Raw genomic sequence first — 27,150 nt, forward strand, 5'->3', positions numbered from 1 at the left:
ATTTTGATCAGCAGTCCTGAGTAGTTTGTGAAATTTGATTATTCATCGCGTAAAATTTCATCTCTTATTCAATCAGAAGCTTAATAATTTTCTGGAAATCTATTCTCCAATTACACTGCGAATTTTCGAAAAAAGACTTTAATTTTCCGTGAGCTTTTTTTGAAATGAAATTCCGTAGAAATTTTCTGTAAAAATCTTCAACACTGTCTTCTTCGATGAACCACGGTAAACATTCCTTGGATTTCGATTTCGATTTCTTTGCTCCTACTGCGTCATTCTTTCCTCTGGTATAATAAAGTGGCCTTTCAATTTTCGCGTAAACATTCGAATAAAGAGAGGACAAAATTAATGTGAAATTTTATCTCCGGTGGATCGAAGAAACTACAGAGATGCGAGCTTGACGTAATTATAAAAAAAAAAAAAAAAAAAAATACGACAGGCAGTTTCTCTTTACTTCCTGCACCGCGTCGTTTTTTCTGCGATTACTTGTGATGCCGCGCGGGAAAGGAAAAGTGATCCCTTTGGTCGCCGTTTTTACCGCGGGGTAAACGTTAAGGTAAAACAAAGCGAAATTTACGGGGCAAATCATTAGCGAAACGTTACCGGGGCGTTAGCATAATTAACTCTCGCTTTGTGACTGCCTACAGCAACGAAGCGCTCATCTCAGATGAAACTAACCTAAATTCGTCCAACCGTCGACTTTGGTTACGACGTTACGGCTCCTCGGGCAGTTTTGCCAACTGTCCACCGCAGTGCGTGGGCAAAGATTTAATAGGCAGGAAAATTTTCAAACTCCATACCCCTTTCGCTTCATCTGATACCTACTCCTAATTATTCCAGAGACAATTACAATTTGAATTTTTCATCGATCGCAAGTTGCGAAACAAAACTTCGGTCTGTCATCATTTATGAATTTTAAACTACAATTTTCATTCGTTATCAATTGCAAATTACAATTTCAATTTGTAATCGATTTCAAACTGCGAAACGAAACTTGAATTTTTCATCGTTTTCAAATTGTAAGCTACAATTTTCATTCGTTATCAATTGAAAATTACAATTTCAATTTGTAATCGATTTCAAACTGCGAAACGAAACTTGAATTTTTCATCGTTTTCAAATTGTAAACTACAATTTTCATTCGTTATCAATTGCAAATTACAATTTCAATTCGCAATCTGTTTCAAACTGCGAAATAAAATATCAATTTGTCACAATTTTCAAACTGTAAGCTACAGATTTCATTCGTTATCAAATAAAAATTACAACTTTAATTTGTAGTCGACTTCAAACTGCAAAACAAAACTTCAATTTTTCTCCATTTCAAAAAGTAAACTACAATTTTCATTCGTTATCAATTGCAAATTACAATATCGATTTGTAATCGATTGCAAATTACAATTTCAATGTGTAATCGATTGCAAATTATTAAATCGCAACATACAATTCTTATTCGTTATTAATTACAAATTACAAAAAATAAGTTTTGTAATATTACAAAATTTTCAGCAAACAACTAAATGCAAATTTCTAAATGGCAAAATAACAACATCAAGTACGACTGTTGAAATTTGTAATCAACTTAGATTGCATTGAAAATAAATATATCACTTTTGTAATTTATAGTAAATTGCGTTCCAGTTACAAATTACAAATGTTGTGAAACTTTGTATTTAATTTTGTTTTGAATTACAATATACTTTTCCGATTTGTAATTGATTTTGACTAATCAAGGAATCATTTGTTACCTCGATAGGATTATTTTCAAAATTTTTATCATCTTTACCGTTACATTTACAAGAGCGTTTGAGAAACTCGTCTTAAAAGATTACGAATGACGAGGCTCTTCGAAACCATAATCGAAACTGTCGAAAATACACCGTACAAAACGTTTCAAATCCCTTGGCATTCAATTACAAACAATATTCGATTTCAAAGAAATTTACACTTCCGCTTTACAATAGCACAAAAGTTTCGTACAAAATATACCTTAACGTAGGCTGTGCTATTTTTCCCTTTCGAATATTCGATCCTCCGGCAGGGATTCTTTGCCGTAGAATGTAACAGGGCCAAAAAAAAAAAAGAAAAAAAGGACAAACGGAGAATAAAAAACGAAACGAAGCTTTCGCAACGCGTTGCGTTTGATCACGATTTGCTAACTGGATGGCCGGTTGGCTCGTGCCGAGTTTCAGTTGATATTTCAGCGTTGATCACAGGCTGCCGTTCGGCATATTTTTGCAAATGTAGGTATACACACATATGCGTTCACGGATGTACCTACAGTCGCCTCTATTCAGTCAATCGAAGCGGTATTTCAGGCGGCCAGGCAGCGAACCGCGCAGGTTTTCGCCTACGACAAACAGGCCGGTAAACAAGCCTCGGCGAGCGAGCAAACAAACCCGAGAGACAGTGGACCGGATTGGCGAACAAACAATACCTGCGACAAAGAGCGGATGCAGGGGTTCAAACTGGCCGTTATGTAAGTTCGACGCCTGCGCGTATGCCCGAAAAATCCGGGAGTCACGCGTCGCGTGGCGATTATTTATTTGATTAAAATGGGTGTAAATTCTGTGAACGGAAATCGTAAAACGAAAATGTGAGAGTATGGAATTTTTGGCAAAACGAATAACTGTTTTATACAATTTTTGAAAGGCGCAGCAAGGAATTGTGCAGGAGAAGGGACGTTGAAAAAATGCATACGTTTGCTTTTTTTTTTTTTGGACGATCTTTGGACCCTCCCCCAAAATAATACGTCACAAATCTCACACCCATCCTTTCTCTCTCATTTTTTCTTCGCCGCCCTTTTTGTTCTATTGATTCATAATTCGACATATATTTTAAAACTTTCTGTAACGAAACACATTTCAGGTTTTCGATATGCAAAATTTGAATAACAGAAGGGATTTTTGTCGCTTGGCATTGAACAAAGATGGGCAGTCCTTCGTTTCTATCTCTACGAAATTCTCGTGCCGGAACATAAATTCTAAACGCCAAAAACTGAACATCGCATACCCCCCCCCCCCCCCCCCCCCCCCCGCCCCTGAAAGAAAACTTATTTGTTGCTCAACCATAAAGTCGAAATAACTCAAAAATGTCGAGTGTTGAAAATAAAAACATAAAATCGTAATAATGGAGGTCATTTAATTTATTTGGGTTTGAAAACTCCTCGACTTTATTCCGTTTGCAGGTTGATAATCACGCTTCTTTGTTGATACCTTGCTTTCGTGAATCGCATTTTTTAATACTTTTATTACGGATATTTGAAGAAAAATTGTGTTGACCATAAGTTCATTCAAAAATAATACAAGATTTTTGAGTACTGATGAACATCGAGTTTAAGCATCAAATATGTTGTATATTCATATTGTCATTGATATTATCATTCAGTTTTTATAAATAAATATTTATTTTAAGCAGGTGTGGTAAGCTAAAAAAATTACGTGCCTGCAGTTAGTTTCAATTATTCAGTGGGCGCTCTTGTCGATTTCGATGCTGGCATATATATGTAGGGAATTTATTAATATTATTATTATTAACGTGAGATTGTGTTCTTCAAATTTTATTACATTTTCTTTCTCTCAAATATTCGACAAGACTGACAAACTGAAGCTGAACAAGAATCAGTTATTCATTCATACCTGTCGCTCTAGCACTATTCTACATGCAATTCTGAACAAAAACACTTAGCCTCATTTTCATTTGAGGCAGAAATAAAAAAATGGCACGGATTTTACGAAATCGCAATACTGAATTCGTAGAATTTCTGCCATTTCTTTATTTCGACTTCAAATGAAAATGTGTTGGAGTATTTTTGTTCAGAATTGCATCGAACATCGCCTTTCACAAAATTTTCAAGTAAAACTGCAAGTATTTGCTAAAATTTCTCGACATTTCCGTACCAAATGAGATTTCCTTATGTTTAACGATTTTCAGATTTTTTAGATGAGTGGTAAATCGGAATTTTTCAAAATTTCAACGATTCGATGTTTGGCTTTCTTTACTTTGACCGATTTACGTTTGGAATTTTTTGTATCTCAACTATGGTGGACAAAAATTTCGAATTCGTTCGAACCCGGAGAAAAAAACTCGGTCCAGGGGTTTTTGGGGTCGCTGATTACGAATCTGAAATCAGACTTTGAAAATCCAGTACGGCGAGTCCAGTCATCGACCCCAAAAATCCCTGCACAAAGTTTTTCAACCGTCCACCACATTGGGTCCACCATCTTGAATTTTCAAAATCTGATTTAAGATTCGTAATTAATGACCCCAAAATCCATAGAATATTATATCATTATAAAAATCGACTCAGCGCAATAATGTGTGACTGAAAGGCTTAACTTTGGTAAATGGAAAGATTATCCGTAATAAAATTACGTGCAAATCTGACCATTAGCTTCAATTTCGGTCCGGCATATTTACTCTGAAATTTTTTCGCATTATAGGATTTACAAAATTAAAGATGTTGAAATTCTCATAAAAAATCGTGACGAGCAAATCGATGTTTGATCATCCGTAGCAGAAGTAACACTGTTGTAAAAAATTTCAAAACCATAAAGAACGATTCGCGAGTCTCTGACGAAATCCAAAATTACGAACGTCTTTCGACAGTTTCGCTACCCATAAATCCAAAGCCAAAATTTTTGCCCCGATCGGTGTTTTCTCCGCGTCTGCATTTGACAAAATTTCGCCAAGTCATCGTCCGCTTTCCAGCCAACATTTCCTCGTTTCCTTACGAGGAAACGGAGCGGAGGGAATTTCGATAATGGGGTTTGATCAAAGCGGCTCGCATAATAACCCGAAAATTCTGGAGACTGCCCGGAGAGCCGGGAACCCCGGAGAATTGAACCGTTTGATTTCCCTCCGCTGTGGCTACCTGTCACCCCGATGGGCGGCCAAGCCTGGTCCATTGATTACCGGGTAACAAGATTCGCACGGGATCTCAAAGACCGGTACACGGGAAAGCCGAGACCTAATCCTGGCTGTATATTACCGAGCGTCGCCTCGTTGCCCGTCAGGGTACCCATGCTAAATAGTTTCTGCACCACGAAATTAATTTCGCGATTCAATCTATACGCCTAATACACGAGCAAATCCACCAACTTTCGCCCGGCTTTTCACCCTCGAAGAAATTTCGATGTGTTATAGCGCGCAGTAATGCGAATATAGATTTTCAAATCTCGCGCCATTTCTCTACGGCTAAAAGTTGACGATCGATTGACCGACGGGCACACCGTGCAAGTCGCTCTGACACGTCAGCGTCGTTTGCATCTTGTTCCGGAAATTGACGAGCAGATCCGAGCCAAGCCGATTGTTTGTTTGATTATTTAACGTCAAATTGATAACGGAAACAAATTAATTTTTTTGTTAGAGTTTAATGCAAACGCGAACAGAAAGGTGATTGTTAAAAGTTTATTATCGAATTAATGTTTTTTGTTTTATTTGATATTATTTTAATATTTTATATAAGCCTTTTTTTTATACTTACAATTTTAATTACAATTATTTTAAATCTTTTGTTGGTATAAAAATAGAAAACAGCAGAACTAGAAACAAAAGTTTGAATATCTATGGTTGATTTCGAGTCGCTATAAAATATTTAAAAATCTAGTAGATTATATTTTATTCAGACGACTGTTTTCTGCAAATTCACTGAATCATTATTTCTTTCATCCTGTGGCATCGTGGAATATTCAATTATTAAACATTGATAAGATATTGATTACGATCAAGAAATAGCAATATCGAATTGACTGGTGAAAAGGAGAAAATATGTTTCTAGGGAATCTGTGTAAAATAGTATTTTGATTAAAATGAGATATTGTAGAGTGAAATTAAAGGAATCTATGCGATTTTTAACAATTTTGAAGCGATTTGAAATGAAACATCGATATCTAAGCTGTTGTTTGTGATTCTAGGATGTTCTATTCTTGTGTGTTTTAAAGAAATCTTCACAGCTTAGGGATATAACAGTTTGATAAAATGAATCAACAGTAGCGATTTATGACCAAATACCCTTCTGAAAAACGTAATTAAGAAAAGCGTGACATGATACGATATTTCAGTATATGGGGCATTCCACGCCAAATCGACCAGGGTCTGATCCTCGTCCTCTTGGATTTGATCCGCGATTTTTTACATTGTTGTCCCAACTCTGAAAAGCACTCAATTTTTTTTCCAACAAATGTAGTTTTACTCGTGATTTTTGAAAAACAACACGTCTTTCGAAGTAATATAAAAATTTGAAAAATTCTCAAAAATCTTGTGTCATATATCCAAATTCATAGACTCAGAGTTAAGCCTTGCAATCATTTGTCAAAATAAATAAAAATGTTTAGTGAAAAACGTGAAAAAATTCTTAAAAATCCTGCATTATGTATAAAAATGTTTCAACAGCGTCCTACAAAATATTGACAATTGCTTCTATTTCCTTTTCAATGTATTTCTATAAAAGCTCGAAAAAAAAAAAAAACAAAGAAGATTCGAAAAAAAACGCCGCTCCAACTGAAAGCTTAAGCCTCGACTTGAAAAGTTTCTATCAATTATTTTTCAACATAGATAAAAATTGTTTTGGAAAAATGTGAAAATTTATAACAAACCTTTTTCCTTGGCTTCGGAATGCAATAAGTTGATAAATCTGCAGTTCAACGTAGCGGCCACAATACTGGCCCCGGATATCGAACCGATCGGGAATTAGAGCTTACGCGAAAAGCTCAGTCTGGGTACGTACTTATCTGGTTAGCGGTTGACCGGGCAGCCAGGAGTCAGTGACCGATAAATTTCTCTTTCGAACCGTTGTACGTACCTATAAAAGCGTACACACCTTATACCCATCGGGTTTCGTGGGTGGGGGGTGGGGGAGGGGGGGGGGGGGGGGGGGGGCGATCGACGGGAAGCATAGAAATTCCTCTCCTCTTTTTCAGAATTCCCTTTTTCATCTTTTTTTTTTTTTTTCAATACCTTATCACAGTATGCGCGGTTGGTTTAGCGGATGGAAGAACCGTTCGGTGGTAAGAAAAGCGGGGCCAAACGCATTGAAAGGTCAAAAAGCAGCAGCCGCAGTCACTTGGCGGATACCGCAGAAAACCGTCCGACTATTCACGGTCCACACTTGAATACTCGATAATACGTTCTCGTATTCAGGTATACGTGTACAGGGCATTCCGTTACATATAAATTTTCGTTACCGTACAGTCCTGAACGATTGTCAATTTTTTTTTTTTAAATCCAAGTAAAAAATCGTAGAGAATTTTTTATGCCGGAATTAAATAAAATTTTCTACTTGTGATACTGTACTTTTTGATAATAATCAGTTGCAATATTTATACATATATATATATATATATATATATATATATTTTTTTTTTTTTGAACTTATTTTGATAATTTGATGTTGAATACTCACGTCTGAATTAGTTGAACAAGAAAAAAAAAAAAACAAAAAAAAAATTGAAATAAACAGAAAATTTTTTACTGACAATTTTTAATCTAATGATGAATGAAATGTCAGTGATAAATTCAATTTTTGTTATGATCAATTTAACGGATTCGTTCCGTGATCGAATCCGGTGATTTTTGTTGTTATTCTTTTTTGTTTACACCTACAGTCTGTAAAAATGAAATTTACTTTTTAAAAAATAACTTCGATTACACGTCTGAAAATTTGAATGAAAATAAATTTCACGTTCTTCAACATAATTTCAACATCGTGTTTGTTGTGCGTTCCAGAGTGTATTTCAGAATTGTTCCAACAACTTTCAAACGGTGCCAAAATAATTTTATCAATTTGTAAATAAAACCCGTGTTAAAAGTAACTGAAAAAAAAAATAAATAAATAAATTACAGTTTTTTTAAAAAGTTTTCGAGAATTCTGAAAAGCATTAAAACGTAGACAAGAAAATGTGGTACAATTATTTACTAATTGGTGCAATCATAGTCGCTAATACAACATTCTCTGATCATCGCAGCATCAAATAATGTAAATACTAGATTCTCCGGTCAAAGCTATAAAACTAACTTTCATTACGTGTCCAGAACTATATTTTGTTCCTTGTGTTATTTAAAAAAAAAAATGAAAATCGTTGAGAACTGCATAGGAAACCCACAAGTGGAAACTCCTCTCTGCGCAAAGAGGAAAATAAATTCTTCGGTTCCATCATTTTCCGGTTCAAAAAAGGAGCGTCCTGTATCCCTTCCCACACACCACGCGGCTTCTGTATTTCCGCGAAAAGGAGATTTCAGCTGTGACGTGACCGGAAGAATGACGTATAAAGCTCAAACGCGCTGCATTAGACTTGAAAGTGGGTTTCCATCCACGGCGGAACGACTCCCTCAGCTTCTTTCAAACGAAGAGCCCGTGTCTGCAGGACCACCACCCACCTCCTTCAGCCATTGCGCGAGAAATTTCACCGCGCCGTTGAAAGAGTTGAACGTGGGGACAAAAAAAAAGTCGGCATTGTATACCTGCAACATCAGCTGCTATCTTCCCTCGAGTTTGACGTCTTGATTTGCACGTTATTAAAAAAAAAAAAAAAATTCCATCAACAATTGCTTCATCTTTTCTTAATTCTATTCTTGCATCGTGCGTGTGATTCGATGTAACAAAAAGTTCAGCTTACGTCGTGTTCGGATAACGATGTGAAAATAAGAGAGATGATAAGTCTGTAAAATACGATATTTCATATATTTGAAACGCATATTTCGTTTCATTTTCCATCAATTTATGATCGACTTTTTAATTCTTATACTGTTGGCTTTGATTATATTTTTATAGTTTCGGTTGATCGTATTTTTCGGTTACTCAAATTTTTCAATCGACTAATCGTACATCGCTAATTCTAACCGTTAACAGAATTAAAAATTAGGTTGTGAAAAAATGCAAAGTTTGGTTCAATTATATCCGGTAGTTTGCCTTTCTGTGAGTTGTTAAATAAATAAATAAATAAGTAAAAAATAATGTAAAATAAATAATAATATAAAATAAATAATAAAAAGCTTGATAATAAACGTATACTAAAAACGCTTGGAATCCATCGGCTGACTAACTGAGATCTCAGAATGGCCGTTAAATTTGTTGAATTCAATGCACAGGGGTAGTTTTCACCCTCCTTAGGGGTGCATATGGACAGTACTGGGGGTTGCACCTATTCTCGGCCTAAAATCGTACCGTCTCAAAATAAACATTCACATAAATCTAATCCGAAAACACTGTTTAAAAACATTGTTTTGCCGATTCACCCCGTTTTCACCCCATTTTAAGGGTTGTTTTTGTTTTTAATCAACTTTTCACATTAAATTCGTATTCAACGTTGCGAGCGAATCATACCTCGACTCCCTTCCCTCTGTGCACAGACGCATAGTACGCTCACCATCACCATCATATCCAATCTACCGACGCGACGCAATTCAAATTACGTCCTTTGAAGTGCGACGCGTTTCCGTTTCCGTTTCCGCCTCTCGATCACTTGCCACCCCCGCCTCGACCGGCCTTCATCGCCTGATCTCATCCCTACAGGGACACCTGTACCCTCTGCCAACCGAAAGCCCTCGATGATGGACGTATGGAGAACCGGATGTGCTTGTGTTCGTTTCATCACTCAATCGTGCCCTTTTATGCCCCTTTGCCTCTTTTTCCACCATTTTTTGCATTACTTTGTACGCGGCTTTCTCCGCAATCTCAATATGCTTCTGACCCTCTTCATATCCAATCTCTTCTTGCAATCAGTTGGAAGTTTGAACAAACTTAAGGATGGAAAGGACCCACCGTCTCTGACAGAAGTTATATATCGAGGAAAAATAGTTTAAAATATCTACAGCAATGTTATTTACGCCGATGATGGTCGTCGTTAATTACATAACATGCGTGCTGTCTGATGGAAGTTAATTTGAGCAATTTTTAATAACACAAGCTGAGACATCCATGACTTGACAAAAGGACTTGTCATGTATTAGAATGTCCAACGTGGTACGATTTTCGTGATTTCAGGTCCTACCATACCTTGTTATCTTGTTGAAAAAACTCGGGGAGTTTGTACCTTCTCCTCCTTGATTTCATAGAATTATAAATGCGTCAGTTGCACGAATATTAGCGTAACCAAACCAATCCGATTCAATTGCAAGTTACTGAAACAGGTGGGGCAAGCATGGAACCCCCTATACGGGCAATTAATTTAGTTATTAAACATAATCCTAATAGAGGAACAAAACTTTATATCGTTGAAATATTTGAAGGGGTAGGTAAATTAATTAGTGAATTACTTACAATTTTTAATAATCGATTTTTTAACGGTCAGGGTTTCATTTGAATGTTTTTCGCAAGACAGCCGCAATGGTGTGCGTGTAATACGCGTCAATTACAATTGTTGTTAATTACGAGGACAACTGGTGCAACTGATTCCCATTACGTGTCACCGTTGCTACTACGGTGTGCGCCGGATATTGCGCTACGTAACAGTTGGATAACGTGCTGATAACCGTACTGAAACAACGTTCAGATAATGCGAATAGCCGGGTTGGTTCGTCTGGATTCTGCAGCGAACTGCGGGACGTGCGAGTGAATTTTTCTAACCGTTGAATTCACTGCTTTTTAAAAATCGGCTAAGACTTGATCGACAGAAATGTGCTCTTGCCATCGGTCTCTTGGGCGTGGAAAAATTCCGGGTCATTAGTCGCTTCGGATAATTGAATTATAAGCGAAATAAAATTCCAAGTGGACTGACGACGGCCATTTTGTAGATCTTTACTGTAGAAGTTATGAAGGAATCCTAACCTCATTTAATTTATCCTTTACCTATGATAGCTGTTACGTGCTACAAATGGAGAATGAAAAAAAATAATCCCCCCTGGTTGGATATTTATGTAACGATTTTAGGTTAGGTTATGCTTGAATACAAGGAAAATCTGTTTAATCATTTCGAGACCAATCTGACCCTAGGCAGAGATCTGGGCGTACTTAAAATGTCTCTTTTTCTCCCCACGCATGAAATCAAAATTCGTTGCTTTGGGGTCGCTTCGGAGGCTGTTCCACATCGTAGAAATCAATTAATTAAACTCCGAGGTTGAATAGGGGTGAAACTAGCCTCGTGACGGACCCTCCGGGTCCTGGCTTACTCGCTGGCTGGCCTCGCACGAGTCCCTCGGAGGATTAACATGGCCATAAAAGTAAGCCAATGCTTCTCCTGCCGCAGGACCGTTACGATTGAATCAATTAAATACCAAATTTTACCCCAACCGATTCTACCAATTCAACGTTTCACTTTAGTTGCCGGGTTGGTCATTGAGGAGGCATCGAAACCTCCGAGGTGAATAAAGTACTCCAGGACCTGAGACCCATTTTCCGGCGATCAACCCTCGACATTAAGCCATTATGAAAGAAATCAGCTTTGTGAAAATTTCATGGGATTCGTTTTTAGACCGTGTTTTAAAAAACCTTAGAATACATATAACTACAAGATGCATCGTAATATACGAATTTATTAATGGAATACATGAAAAGAAACAAAACACATAAAACAATTGCAACTGTGCATCGTTCCAGTTGATTTATGATTGTTACTCTGGTAGAAAAGATCCGATGATTTTCAAGGGAATGATGACAAGATGTGCTAAAAAGTAGACGACAGATTCTTTAAATTCGCTGCGAATCCATGAAAAACAAATACATGTTATTTTTCGAATTGTGTATTCTTTCGAGCTTGCAAGATCTTTCAGTTTTTTTTTTATAATTTACACGTGAAATTACAAATCTTCCTATTCAATTGTAAATTTTTCTAAGAATTCGTGAAACATTACAATAGTATGTAGACTTTTACTCTCATTTCCAGGAGCCGTGGAGTTTTTTTTTTTTTTTTCATTTTAGTCTTGAAAAATATTCAATTTCGTATCGTAAATTTCAGTAAAAGTTCAAACCCTTTCACCAAAATTTACGAGTTTTATTTCAAATCTTTTTGGAGAAGTTGATTTTTCATTCTGTTACAGATAAGTGTAAACAATCGCGAGTAATACAAAAAAAAAAAAAAAAAAAAAAACCCATTTCCTACGACAAACAAAGATTTTCTACGATTAAAGTTTTTTTTCTTATTTTCGTAGAATATAGTAGCAATAATTTTCACTTCCGCTTCGCATCCTCAGATATGCCCGAGATTTGGTAAACCATTGTTGGAAACAAAATATACTTATATCGTGTTGACCCGATTCCTTGAAAGTCATTTTCTAAATTGTTCAACAACGTTCATCTTCTAGCCTAAGTTTTCGGGAACGTTAACGTTACTAATTTCACAGTGTTCGGCCGTTCTCAGGCATGTACACAGCGAGAACGAATAAAACCTGTATTTACATAGTAATAACGAAGGATTTCAATGTTTACCTTGTAACGTGAACAGCGAATCCAGAGTAAATATTGGAATGCGAGAGGGGCGGGGGCGGTCTTCGAATCACTTCTGACCGGTAATCTCGTCAGTCAGATCGTAACACCCGACGTGTAACGACGCGTGTCATTCTAAAGTGCCAATGGTGGTACAGTGCGTGTGTTAGTGAGTGTGATTAATTCGTATTACCGACATCGAAGAAAAGGTAACGAAAGGCATTAATTACATCGACATCTTTCTTTAGTCAAGGTTTTTATCGCCCTTTTTTACTCCGCCTCCCTTGAGATTGTCACAACAACCTCGATCCAGCAGGATGTATGTGAACCTGGCTTCCCAAATGTTAGAATCTTACAAATTACCTCCAGATTTACTTGCATCCGCCACTGTTCCACGGTTACTGATTGATTTTAACGATAGTTTCGTAGAATTAGACTCTTCGAATCGCCGGGAATTGATGAGCTTCAATCACCATAGAGAATCCCCAAATAGTGTGCCTACATCTTAAACATAACCTATACAAAGTTCCCGTCACACGTAGAGCCTGTATTTAGGCTTTCCGGCGGTTAACGGTAGGGAAAAATTCAAAAGTTGTAGTTTTGCTTAAAAGTCTGTTTCTGCGAGTCTATACGGTCGCTAAATACGATAGTAAGCTCAGTTTTTGAGAATATTCAATACTCATGCCTATGCAGCGAGATTATATAAGGCTGTACTACATGACTCTCCTTTAGCACGTTTTTTTTTTTTTTTTTTTTTTTTTTTTTTTTTTTTTTTTTTTAATACCACTACGTTACATATTCTCAAGGTATAACTTTTATTAGGTGTTGTGTAGCCACCTAGCGGCTCATACTTGAACGACGCTTTACGCGTGCTTGTCTAAAACCTTATCCCTTTCATGCGCGTATTTTTGTATGCAATCAATTGTTTCAATAAGATTTGGATGTGGGGTTTTCAAGGTCGCTGATAACGAATCTGGAATCAGATTATCGAAATTCAAGATGGCGAATTTGATATGGTGAACCAAAAAAACAAAAATATCGCTCTAGTTTCGAAATTTCGTACATGTGGATTATCGAGGGTTACTGATGATGAATTATATATTCATTTTTCAAAATTCAAAAAATTCAAATGAGCAGGCCCAATTACTTATCGGCGATCCCAAAAACTCCTATGTACAAAATTTCAAAGTTAGCGTGATATTTTTGATTTTTTGGCCCGCCATATCGGATCCGCGATTTAGAATTTCGGAATTTCGATTTCAGATTCTCTATCAATGACCTCAAAAACCCCTGAATACAAATTTTTGACAGATTTCTCCACAGCGCCTGTATTTAGGTTTTACGGCGGCCTAAAGGTTAAGTCGTGTTTTTTCCTGAACATGCATCGTTAACTCAACGTTGCTAATTTCATCCTCGCAAAATGGATGTGACCTTCCCGAGTGCATCATTTTGTTGATAGACCGTTGCTACTCACCCATCATCCAATTTTATCTCATATATTTTTCGCCAAAGAACGAGGCGAGAAGTTTTTTGTGGCTGATTCAGTTCTTTCCCATCTTTGTTCCCATTGAAATTAGGTTAAAGGTCATTCCTTTACACTGAGAAATAATCGAGTGGATTCAAAACCGCTTTTCAAAGATTTCAATTCGACCCCGATGATTTGTGAAGCGGAGCGTTAATTTTTCCGGAGAATCAGTGCCTCTCCATTAAACCGAGAATTATTACCATTCCGACATTTCGATCGATTTTGGAAGAAAATGGATGGAATATGATTGAAGAATTCATCTCGACGTAGGATCAAGTCTCCTCAATTTTTTTTCAATGTACTATGGATCAAAATGATCGAAATAACTCCAGATTAATCCTTCGATAGATTTTTTGAAAAAAGTCATGTCGGGTGAAAACTAATCTGAAATAATATCAAATCGACACGATATTAATTTTTAATATATATATATGTACTGAACTAAAATGAATTGGTACAAAAAAAATTGACAACCAATTCTGACACGACGCATTTTTTTAAATTCTATGCAACTTCGGATCCAATTAAACTGAAAATCAAAATACAACGAATGTCAATAACTCGAGATAAATAGTTTCAATTCTTTTCGTTCACTTCGAAGACATTTTGTTTGTGAAAACTCTCAAAAAAAAAAAAAAAAAAAAACATGGAAAAAGTATCTCACAAATTTGACTTCAGAAATGTTTTTCCGAATATTCACGCGATGCGTTTCGTATCACCCGTTTGTATTATAAATCTCAACGGCAATACGCCATGTAAAAAAAAAAAACAAGAAATGACCAAAAAAAAAAGAGAAAAAAGAACGGTTATTCATGGATACATTCGCAAAAACTATTGTTCAGTAGGATAGATTGGATCAAACAATGACTTATTTCGAACTACGAATGCAACACGTTCCGCATCCAGTCGTCTACTCGTGAGTAGCCAATGAAATTTTTCAATCACGTATCGAACATTGGCACAACATTTACTCCCGTATAATTGGACGAAATATTTTTTCCACATTTGTTTACTGGCGCGTCTATCCACGAATACAACAAACGCGAACGTTACGAGGGCGCCGAATCATCGCTCGATATGATCCATCCTCCCACCGGAACAACAACGTACAAATCCTATCCAGCCGGGGACTTAAATTTCACGCCAGAATAACAAAGCTCGTTATCATTCGGCATTGATAATCCCGTTCCATAATCAGTTATTCGATTTCCACGAATCCCGCACTGCGGTTGGGAAGGTATAACCTAACTCTCCGATCAACAAACCAGAAACACTTTTTTCATATTTTCGATCGAAGGCGATTAATCCAAGCCTTCAAGTTTCGAAAAATGAAGCCCGTTTTTTTCTTTTTTTTTTTTTTCTCTCAAATTTATATTCGTGGAAACATATTTCAATTGTTTCATACTCCGTTTATATTTAAGGTGCGAGATTCCATGAAAGTGGCACAATTGTTACAATGACAGTTTCACGATCAAATTATTATTGCTAATCATATTCATTTATTGATTCAATTATTAATAATATTCTTTTAACGTTATACGGTGTAATGTCACGTAGAAAAAATTTTATCTTGCTGCATTGACAATTTTTTATGATAAGGCGTTCTAACCACGCTGATGAGAAAGATGTCTATAAATTATTAGTAGTTCTCCACACTGTTTATAATCTTAATAAATTTAGTACACGGTATTATCAGTTTTCCGAACACTTTTTGCCGTTTAACGTGTAACGTTGTGTTTTTTTGTGCACTGTACGAGCAACATTTTCACTGATAATTTCATGATTCAATGATCAAACTACAAGTCTTACGGAAATAAGTTTGAAATTAAGTTTATTAAAAATTTGATGTTCTGCGAATTTAGTTATTACTATTTTTAATGTTTCATCGTTCATTTTCAATGTTAACCATATATTCAACAATAACCATGCTGGAATATGTTTGGCGCGCTGTAAATAAAAACCTAAACGCTATACGGAAAAAAGTTTTAGGCAAAAGTTGTAGAAAATTTTATTATCTACGAAAATTGTTTTTTTTGTTTTTTTCCTTTTTGTCATACGATGCACGGTTCACGAGATATTCGATGGCGAATGAACAAAAGTTCGAGGGGACGAATTCCCGAAAGTCAAATTACCGACAGTTAAAAACGTAAAAAGTTGTATCGTAGAAAAATAAAAATTGAGAAGGCAAAAATGCATAAATAAATTTAGGGCGATTTTTTTTTTTTTTTTATTTCCATTTTTTTGGATAATGGGCAAGATTACGAGGGACAAAATATTGAATTGCGAAAATACCGAAGAATCGAAAAGACGACTCTTAAAATGTCAGACTCGTGCAGTTTTCGAAAATTTACGGAATCCGAATTTATCAATAACGACTTACCAAAGACTCGAAAAGTCAAAATCCCACTGAGATATAATAGACATTTTTGATTTCTAATACTTATTTTTTGTACGTAACAACTTTTTCGTGTTTATAATATTTTTCTACGTTTTCAACTATCGATAATTTGACTTTCGGGATTTTGTTCCTTCGACATTTTTGCTCTTTCGCAATTTTTTACCCCACCCGTTAGACGGCGCACAAATCGTTCATCGATCGATCGATGTGAGACTCTAATAATCGCAAACTTCAAATCAAGCTTTTTTTTTTCAATGTAGCTGCAAGTTGGCGACAAGAGATATCCCCTCATGTGTTATTATTGCATAAACGTTAATAATTCCATCTCGATTTTCTCCAAAGTTGTTTGGTCGATCATTTCACATAACCCAATAAGCCCTCGCACAATGCCTGTGAAGTTTGCCATTTGGAACATACACCCGTGCACATTGATGCCACTGTTTGACGAAAATATCAGCATCGTCGATACACCGTTTTACGTCAATTATCAACTGACATGAAACTCACAAAAAAAAGTCAAATTCCCATTCGGTACGGCTGACGTAAAATGTTCCATAGATAATGACGATGTTTTTTATTGATTATTTAAATCAAATCTCATTGATTTCTCATCGCATTCCATGCTAACTCAACCTACCATCAAAATTGACGCCTTTAATTTGGTCAATATTGTTTCATCTTTTTGAACTCTGGGAAAAAGTATTCTACGATTTTTTCCGAATTTTTTTTATCCAGCCATACGCGAGATGTGATTTTTTCAAATTTTAGTTTTTTTTTTTTTTAATGCCCCTGACATTTTCGAAAATGCATGAATTCGAATGTTTCTTTTTCTGAAATTGTGTGTTTTTCAATGGAGATTTCAAGAATTTGATTAAAAATATATAAACGACAGCGAAAGGGATGAAAAAATATTTAAGAATAAAAACTATGTTCCTTATTGCTAGACGGATTTATTATTTTCACGATTTAAGATTACCTCCATTTGTAATTTCTTATCGATATTTTATTTTATGAGTCATTAAAAATCGTGCTTATATCAGACTAATTGTAAGTCATATGATATTAGGTTTTTTGTTTGTTTTTCAAATTTCGCTAATTTTAAAAAAGATTTTGAAAAAATAGAAAATATCGTTTACGAACGACGCGACCAGGCCGAAAATTTGTGAAATAAGAAGCAGTTTTTTTTTTTGTGATCATCAACAACCGTACGTTACAACGTATTGCTGATGAAATTAATGATTTTTGGGCAGTAAATTTCAGACAATTTTAGACGGTTATTAACGCAGTTATTTTTGGCAATCAGTGAGTATATAATTACAATACGAAAGTATTCGGTTGGTCGATCCAACTTTCAATGAAATTATTCCGTCAGTCTCGAAGTGTGAAAAGTGAATCACACAAGTTCCGACAACGAGCCTTCCCCAAAATAAGGACATTTCAAGGAAAAAATCACTTTGAAAATTGATCGTGACTGATTGTCTGGCGTCTTTGGAAATACAATAGCTGACCCCCCAAATAACTGTTCTTCCAACTAATTCGCCCGGTTTAATATTTAATATTATAATATATAATAAAAATGAACCCCTTACGACAAGCAACGAATTAGCAGTTTTGTTAATTTTTATTCTCGTCCTGAGCGAAGGTATTTCATCTTCGGCCAAAAGTTTTCTCTTCATTATAGAAACAGCAGGTGCCGGCTTACCAAAATATTTTCTAAGGTTTCCCATGGTTTTGTTAAACCCGAAATTATCCATTAGTATTTTAATATTCTTCTCGTACACGTTAACTCATTATTTTCGTGAATCAGGAATCTTTATATCATTCGAATCATCGTGTGTTGTGCGGTGTTGTGACAATAATCATCCAACAAGTCTTACATTGTCGAGCAATTTGAATGAAAATGTAAAAACAAAATTCCCGGCACTGGCGTATAGATTTTCTGCAACAAATATCAATTTTAAAATTAAAGGAACGTGCTTTGTAATACGTAGAATTCATTCGGTTTATCTCTGCTGAGCTTTGAAAGAAATAAAAGATTAATCAACATCGAAACACTTTTTGACGAACACACATTCTGTATAATACATTATACACCAATAAAGGAATCTTCGATTTCGAAAGAAGTGAACATGGAGTAAAGAAAAGGAGCAGATTTACTCAAAAATACAGGAAAAGAGGGACGCATCAAAGCTTTTGATCGAAAACACCCATGTCCACTACATTTTTTACTACAAACGTAACAAATATCACTTTCCGCACGGTAGTTTTCACTGTTTTCAGAGTAAATTCTGTGCTTTCCAAAGTATATTTTACAAAAAAAAAACTGAAATGTCCCTCCTGTCCCTCAGCTTTTAGTAAAATACTGATCTTCTATTTTTACCGTAAATCGGGTAACGTTCAAAGTCTCGTAAGAACTCAACGTACGATGAAATTATACGACAAGACGACCACGGCTCTAAGGTAACGGGTGTTCGCATATGAAAGAAAAGTAGAGGTTACATCCGAATGCAAATCATTGTTCGTCTACGCTTTTAAGGGGAGGGGGGTAAGGGTTTCAGCGTAAAAAAAAAAAACACTTTTTTTGTGAATTTTTTTTAAAAGTATGGATTGAGCAAATTTGATGATCTTAATTTTTGCCGTTTGACAATTATTTGTTCTAGATTATTTTTCCGAAGATGTTTATGTTCGATAATGACTTTTATTTACCGACGATACCTCAGAGTACAAATATACAATTATTTCCACGCTGTGATCACTCCAGCAGCAATAGCCGTATTACAAAACCTGACACAGTTTACTAACAAATTACGTTGCTCGAAAATAAGCTTCGTTGATTCAAAATCCTGGAAAATCTTCAGTTTTTTTTTTTATTCGTTTCGTGACGAGGAAAACGATGCTGCAGTTTAAAAATTTTGAAAAATTCAAGCCTCGGAAACGTGTGAGAAAAAAAAAAAAAACAAAAAAAAAAATGGAGGATCCCCGCTTTGGCGAAAGATTTGGTATCAAAGTGGGGTGAAAACCATTCCGCGTCGAATCAACTCTCGTTGCGGCTTGCCGGGTTCCTTTTCCACGGTCTTTTGCTTTCCCCATCACTCGTTACGTCTAATCGAAGATTTTCCTCGTGTGTTCTCAGGTGTCGTGGATAAGAAAAAGGGACCTGCACATACTCACCGCCGGGATACTCACGTACACCTCGGACCAGAGGTTTCAGGTTATTCGACCCGACAAGTCCGAGAACTGGACTCTCCAGATAAAATTCCCTCAGGAGAGGGACTCGGGCATATACGAGTGCCAGGTGAACACCGAGCCCAAGATGTCTCTCAGCTACAGGCTCAACGTTGTCGGTGAGTTTGACCTTCTTTCGCTAATTTTCAACCTCTCATTTTTCGAAGAACTTTTCGAGTAATTTGAAAATGATGAAGATGAAAAATGCAAGAGATTATAAGGTGGTTGTGTCGTTCGATCACATAGCAAGATGATGTATCAATGGATTGGTTTTTTTTTTCTTTTTTTTTTTGTAGCGTGATAAGACAAACTAAAATGTGATACGAAATTCGCGACGTTGATTCGGTGCGTGCCGAAGGTTGGTGAAGTTTTTGTTTTCTATTATTTTTATTTGAAACCTTACGAAGTTTTATGATCACGTAATTGCGAATTGGAAAAAAATTTGCAATTTGAAAATATCTCGAGCGATTTTGTCATTTTTTAGAAGTCGACGAAACTGTGAGAAATTTATAAGCATATTTACGAGATAGGGTTTTTTTTTATCTCGGATTTGAGGGAGTGAGGGTTGCTGTTAAGAATTTGAAAAGTTCCGAAAACGCCAAATTCCGAAGTTTTTAGTTGTGAAAATTAATATAAAAAGGAATCAAAATTTGACGAAACATCAAAGTTCCGAAAGAGCAAAGGTTCGGGAATGCGAAAATGAGAAAAGTAAGAAATGTGAAACATCGTAATTCCGAATGATTCAAAATTTTCAGTTCTGTATATTTCTGGGTCGATGAAATTTCACCACTCTGATCTTTCTTTGTTTTGGATTTTCGGTTTTTCTCATTTTTCACACGCACTTGTTGAGTAATCAACGCTGTCTAAGTATATTTCAATTTTCGGAATTCTAATTTATCGAAACTTTACTTTTCGGAACTTTGCTTTATCGTAACTTGAACATACGGAATCCTGCATCTCGGAACTTTGCTATCGTCGGCTTTCCGACCATCCGAAACCTTTGTTGTTTTTTTCAAAGTTTACATTCTTTGCTTCAAGTTTCGCCGTCAAATAATTCGAAATTAGGCTCTTTCGGAACTTTTCAAACTCGGAGCTTCAATTCCGCCCCACAAATTCAATATACATATACCGAACGTATATCGATCTTATGATAAAGTTGAAACAAAATTACTCATTTTCGCGTTACGATCCTCGTCGGTAATTTTTCTCCCTCCATTTTCACTTCCGGTACACATCGCTGTGAAAAAAAAAAAAAAAAAAAACCAAGAAAACAAAATTTGCAATCTCTACGAGACGAAGATTTTTTATTTACCCCTCCTCGATTTCGTACGCGTACTGCTGACTTTGTCGAGTCGTGTTATACGTATATATATATATATTTTATATGTATATAACATGGCGGGCAACAAGTTGGGCGTAATATTACGGTGCAGAAGCCGAGAAGGTCGTGCAGTCGCAGTCGAAGGTCGTCACGGTACTTGAGGGACGAATTTTAGGATCTCCCAGCGTTTTATTACCCAAGATGAAAACCTCAACCATCCCAACATTCCTGCTATTCCAGAAGTAAAAAAAAAACTAGCGCCCTCGCATTGCGCGTACGAAGAGCTAAAGCTCGTATCTTTGTCTGGTAAATTTAACATTTATCACGTTATCATCGAAGAATTGTCTTCATTTGTTTCGTGATAAATTTTAGATCCGCGAAAATTTTACAAGAGATCTTTTTTTTTTTTTTTTTGCAGAGAGTTAAATTTCCTACAGAATAGGAGGATGAATTTTTTTTTTTTTTTTTACAAGACATAGCTTCGAAGAAAAAAAAATTATATATATATATATATATATATATATATTCGGGTTCAAAATCGTGATGGAAAAAAAAAAAACAAATGAACGTTATGAAAAGTACAAAAAAAAATATTAATCAAGAATTGAAACGGAAAGAATATGTTATATTTATTAGGAATATATATGTTGTTGTTTTTTTTTTTTTTTTTTTCGTACACATTTTCTCGCAGGATTAAAATGCAAGCATGAAAATCATCTCGCAGAGTTGGAGCTTTTCCTTTTTATTTCAGTCTTTAACCACGGTACAAGAGGATCTTTGAAATTGCAATAGAAAATTCGACTAAAGTTCAAATCGATCAAAGTACGCATGTGTCTGTACATATTTTGTACAAATCTGTATACATGTGTGTATATATTAGAGTGATTCAAGAAAATCATTGTTTTTTTTTTAGAAAAAAGTGGTAGCGAAAAAACGATTCGAAATGACGAAAAAATAGAAAAAAAATAAAATAAAAATAATTAAATATATATTTACACTGGCAGTTATGATCTTATCTAAATTTTACGAAGAAAGAAAACCTTAAATAAATACATGATCGTTTTTTCACTACCACTTTTTTTCGAAAAAGATAATGATTATTTTGAATCACCCTAGTATATATGTACATATGTACGCGATAGAAAACCTTCGATAGCACTAGAAATTTCATTAAATTCTGTCGCGTAATCACGGGACGAGCGTGTGTCGAAAATTGGAAAGTAATTGAACGACCAATTTCCGTCCTTCAGCTTGCACGTCCATCCATCCATCCATCCATCCATCCATCCATCGGAAGTGTTTCATGCCAGCTTGATCGAAGTTGAAGATCCGATCCGCATGATGATTTTTTAATGTCGTTGCATCCAACTCTGAAAAACGTTACGCGCATTTTCTTTCACATCTCTTTCTCTTTTTTCTTCAAATAATTTTCGCCCATTCTTACTTAGGTTTTAGAAAACTTGACGTGACTTAAGGTGATCGTCTGGTGAAAGCTGTTTTTTGGGGTATTTTATTTTTTATTATTTTTTTTTTTTTTTTAAGAGAAACCATTGAAACAAAATTTCTCGTAATTTTCACATTATATTTATTGACATTTGTACAAAGTTTGTACATTTTTCGGAGAGGAAATATTGAATGTAATCTAATGTTTACCGCTTGATAGAAATGTATGTGAAAAAAAAAAAGAAAAGAAAAGTCTAGACATTATACGTCAAAAAGCACTGGATCGATCCTGTTCAAATTTTTACAGCATCGTTATTATAGTTTTACCCGTCTAGTGAACAAGGATAATCATGATTGCTTTGGTAGTTTTTTTTTTTACGAGCGAAATAAATGGAAATAAATGCTAATTAATCGGTCTAGTGCTTTTTGAGATATCACGTTAACATTTTTTTTTTTTTGCATACATATTCCTATCAGGCGGTATACTTTAGGTTATTTTCAATATTTAGCCTCCGAAAAATTCACAAAGTTTGTTTAAATGTCAATAAATATGATGTGAAAGTAATAAGAAATTTTATTTCAACGGTTTGTTTGAAAAGAAAAAAGAATACCTAAAATAACCTTTTAAAAAGCAGCCACCACACCGAAAGACTCCTTTGACTTTGATCTTTGACGATTATAAAAAATTGCATCATTGCGATGATTTGACTTTCCATTCAAGATTGATTTTACGTGATTTCAAATTATTGATATTGAATCTTACAATTTACCATTAACGACGAAAGATAATTTATAATCGATAACAATTCTAGAAATACCGGAATATCACTTTAAGCGAATTCAAATGACTTGTCACGTCACTTTGAGTAATTTTATTCGAATCTACGCGACTTTAAAAAAAGCTTCTATTCCCCAATCCCCATGACTCGGAAGCGACTCGACCCAATTTCAAGGTAGTTCAAGTGTCGCCCAACGCAAAGCTCGTACCAGGATTCAAGAATTGCCAAAGCCTTAGGGGCGAGCACGCGTGTCTGTAAAAAGAGAGAAGTAAAAGAAAAAAAAAAAAAGGGTGCTAGAAGCGGAATACAAAAGTGACAGAAAACGTGCTTCCAGGTTGAAGGAGTCAATCCTCCCCCCCCCCCCCCCCCTTCTATCGCTCTCACATTCTCTCTTTTCCGCGATGGCAAATCCATACACACACACACACACGTACAGGAAGGCACTCGTCTCGTATTGCGAATCGTGTCTTGAAAATAAAAGGCAAAAAGAATTTTTTTTAAAACATACGAAATTCGGCAAGCGAACGAGAAAACAAAGAGACAGAGAGAGAGAGAGAGAGAGAGAGAGAGAGAAATGGGTGAAAAAAGAACGAAGTACAACGCGTTAAAGCTTTAACGTCGAACTTTTATTATCTCACGGACATTGTTTCATCTGGTTTAAAAGCTCGTAGAAGTTGGCAGCAGCGCGTTGCCTCGTCTAAGGGCCTCGTTGGGGAAAATGTTCGGGGTTATGTCTCGGCTTCTTTGTGCCCCGGTGGGCAGCCCACCAAGGGTGAAACGGCTCGTCGCCTACCTTCGTACTTGCGATCCACCCACCACCTCCTCTCGTTATTCTACGTACCGAACGTACTTAGCGTGGACAACAAGGCACGAAACCCTTGTGTTATAACCCCCGTCAATCCCCCCCTCCCCCCCACCCCGCCTTACCTCACAGAAAAAAAAAAAAACAAAATCAAATTATCCACGATTTGTTTCAACGTTGTACAGTTGGGGACAATGAATCTGAGACGGTTAATTTTTTACACTAGACAAGTTATGTTGGCAACACAGAGAAACCTAGAGCGCCGCAGTCGGCCGAGCGCGAAACTAACTCAATCTCAATAAACGTAACGTAACCCATGACCGTCGAATCTAACCTTAAAATTGTCCCCAAGTGTACGTTTGACAGCCACGAGGCTGAAGTTATTAGTAACGTTATCGTAACGAAACATTGTGAAATGATTATTATTTTCTTATTTTTACAACGATTTTTAAAGAACTAAGATTTCAAAATGTTTTTATGTTTTGTTTTAGTACGGTTTACTGAATTTCAAAAAGTTTGAAAATCGCGGAATAACGATTCTTTTGCTCGACACGAAACGTTACGATAACGTTACTAACTTCAACGCGATTAACATCCAGAATCGTGCGACGCCTTGCCTTTTTTCAATTTGCAGAAATATCAACTTTCTGAAAATGCAATGGAAAAGCAAGTTTTTACTGCGAATTTAATTCGAGGGATTGCGAAGAAGGAGAAACAAGTGGAACGCAATTTGGAAAACTAAACATTCTGTAATTACGAAAGTTAGTTTCTTTCGGAAAAAAATTGTAGTATGTTTGTAAACAAAAAAGGAATTTACAATTATTTAAAACGTAATACGTGCATTGCAACAGTACTGATTAAAACGGAAGAAAAAATATCGAAGATGTTTACTCAAATTCCTCGATTATCCCAGATGTAATTTACAAAATTTAGATTAAGAGGTAATGACATTTTGGCAAATGATTAATTCAAAATCAATTTCTTTAAAAATATTTATATCATTATGAGCTAGATCTGAGTTACTTATTTAAGCAAGCTATGAAGATCGATTTACGAATACGAAAATTTCAAATACTGGAATTATAAACTGAAGCTTGAATTATTATTATCGATTAGTCACTTTGAATCGCTTCAAAATCATTGAAAAATTTAGTAGATTCATTCGATTTCACTCTTCGATGAATCATTTTATAGACTATTTCCTACATATTCACTGAAGCACTTACGATCAGTTTCAACATGTTGGCATAATTGAATATTCAATCGTACTTTATCCGAGCCATGCTGATTGTAATGAAAAAAAATTTCTCTTACAATTGGTGATTTCGTAGAAAATAGTCTTCTGATTAAGATGAATAGTCGTAGAGTTGAATGAAAGAAATCTATTAGATTTTCAACCATCCCGAATTAACATGAAACGAAACTTCGATGTCCGAGCATTTGTTTTCAACTCCATTATGGTCCAATTTTGTAGATATTTCAAAGCGATTGTTGTAAGTTACAAAAATAATAAATCCACAAATACTCAATGTGTGTTGCGGCTATCTCGTAATAAAGTTAATAAAAAATATCGATATTTGGGGAAGAAATGTTCACAAAGCGGAAACGGAGAGATTTATTGGGAGGGGAGTCAGTGCGATGGCGGGATATAATGATTGTTCGAATAATTTTTTAAAAGCATTCCGTTGCCAGTGATTCATAGTGCGTTGGTGACCGTGGAGGTAAAGAGATATTTCATCGTTTTTTCCTGCTCATATTTTGTACCCTGAGCGGGATTTCCTCTTTTCTGCGGTTCGAATTAGCGGAAGTAAGCCGACCGACCGCGCCTAAAAAGCCGAGGGAAAGACGGCGGGAGCGGAAGATGAATGTATTGTTGAGATAATGAAAACATTGGGGAGTAATTATTTTACCCGCGGAGATCCGAGCTGCAGAGGCGACGTGGCAACGGGTTGCAAAATGCGGGAAAGAGTGGGCGAAAAGTATAATTGTGAGGGACGTGAGAGAGAAAGTGAAAGAGTAACGGAAAGAGAAAGGGAGGAAGCGAGGAGACGGCCGAACAAAATATCTCCGTTTTGTAATTTAGATTAATTTATTTTCTTGATGAACCGCGAGCCCTGATGGTTATTAAATAGAATTAGCGGTATTCATGATGTATGGACGCAAAGGCTTTTCATTCGAGAATCGGGCTCACCTGCGCCGCGTCGTTGGTCCTACGAATTGATTATACGGATTGGAGTAATTCATGTATAACGTTTCTTCAAACGAGATGAAAACTTGATAAACCCCATGGAAATCACCAAAACCCCGTAGTAACTCCTTCGGAGCACCATAAAAGTTTCGAAACCCTTCTTGTATGACGTTCCTTGGAATCTTGAAAACTTGAAAAACCCCATGGGAATAACCAAAACCCCATGGAATCTCTTCTGGAATGTCACAAAATTTCGAAAACCCTGGAAACACGACCAAAACCCCGTAGTAACTCCTTCGCAACACCATAAAAGTTTCGAAAACCTTCTTGTATAACTTTCTTTGGAATCCCATAAAAATTTGAAAAAACCCCATGGAAATCAGAAAAACCCCATAGAAACTCTCTGGAATAACACAAAATTTCGAAAACCCTAGAAACATGAACAAAACTCCCTTGAAAATTTTTCGAAATACCATAAGAGTTTCGAAACCCTTCATTTATAACGTACGTTCAAATCCCATGAAAACTTGAAAACCCCCATGGAAATTACTAAAACCCCATGGAATCTCGTCTGCAATGTCACAAAATTTCGAAAACCCTGGAAACACGACCAAAACCCCGTAGTAACTCCTTCGCAACACCATAAAAGTTTCGAAAACCTTCTTGTATAACTTTCTTTGGAATCCCATAAAAACTTGAAAAACCCCATGGAAATCAGAAAAACCCCATAGAAACTCCCTGGAATAACACAAAATTTCGAAAACCCTAGAAACATGAACAAAACTCTCTTGAAAATTTTTCGAAATACCATAAGAGTTTCGAAACCCTTCATTTATGACGTACGTTCAAATCCTATGAAAACTTGAAAACCCCCATGGAAATTACTAAAACCCCATGGAATCTCGTCTGGAATGTCACAAAATTTCGAAAACCCTGGAAACACGAACAAAACCCCGTAGTAACTCCTTCGCAACACCATAAAAGTTTCGAAAACCTTCTTGTATAACTTTCTTTGGAATCCCATAAAAACTTGAAAAAACTCCATGGAAATCAGAAAAACCCCATAGAAACTCCCTGGAATAACACAAAATTTCGAAAACCCTAGAAACAT

At 35.9% G+C, this 27,150-nt stretch overlaps 1 protein-coding gene across 2 annotated transcripts in view; it reads left to right on the top strand.

The window, feature by feature from the left end:
• The window catches only part of LOC107222368 (zwei Ig domain protein zig-8), a 379,382-nt gene that overhangs the window by 224,660 nt on the left and 127,572 nt on the right, over positions 1-27,150 (top strand). For both annotated transcript variants that reach the window (XM_046745262.1, XM_046745263.1), the window contains one exon: positions 19,415-19,625. In XM_046745262.1, the coding sequence (XP_046601218.1) occupies positions 19,415-19,625 (211 nt within the window). The remainder of the gene's footprint in view (positions 1-19,414; positions 19,626-27,150) is intronic.

The sequence above is a fragment of the Neodiprion lecontei genome, chromosome 7 (assembly GCF_021901455.1).
Source record: "Neodiprion lecontei isolate iyNeoLeco1 chromosome 7, iyNeoLeco1.1, whole genome shotgun sequence".
NCBI classification, from domain to species: Eukaryota; Metazoa; Arthropoda; class Insecta; order Hymenoptera; family Diprionidae; genus Neodiprion; species Neodiprion lecontei.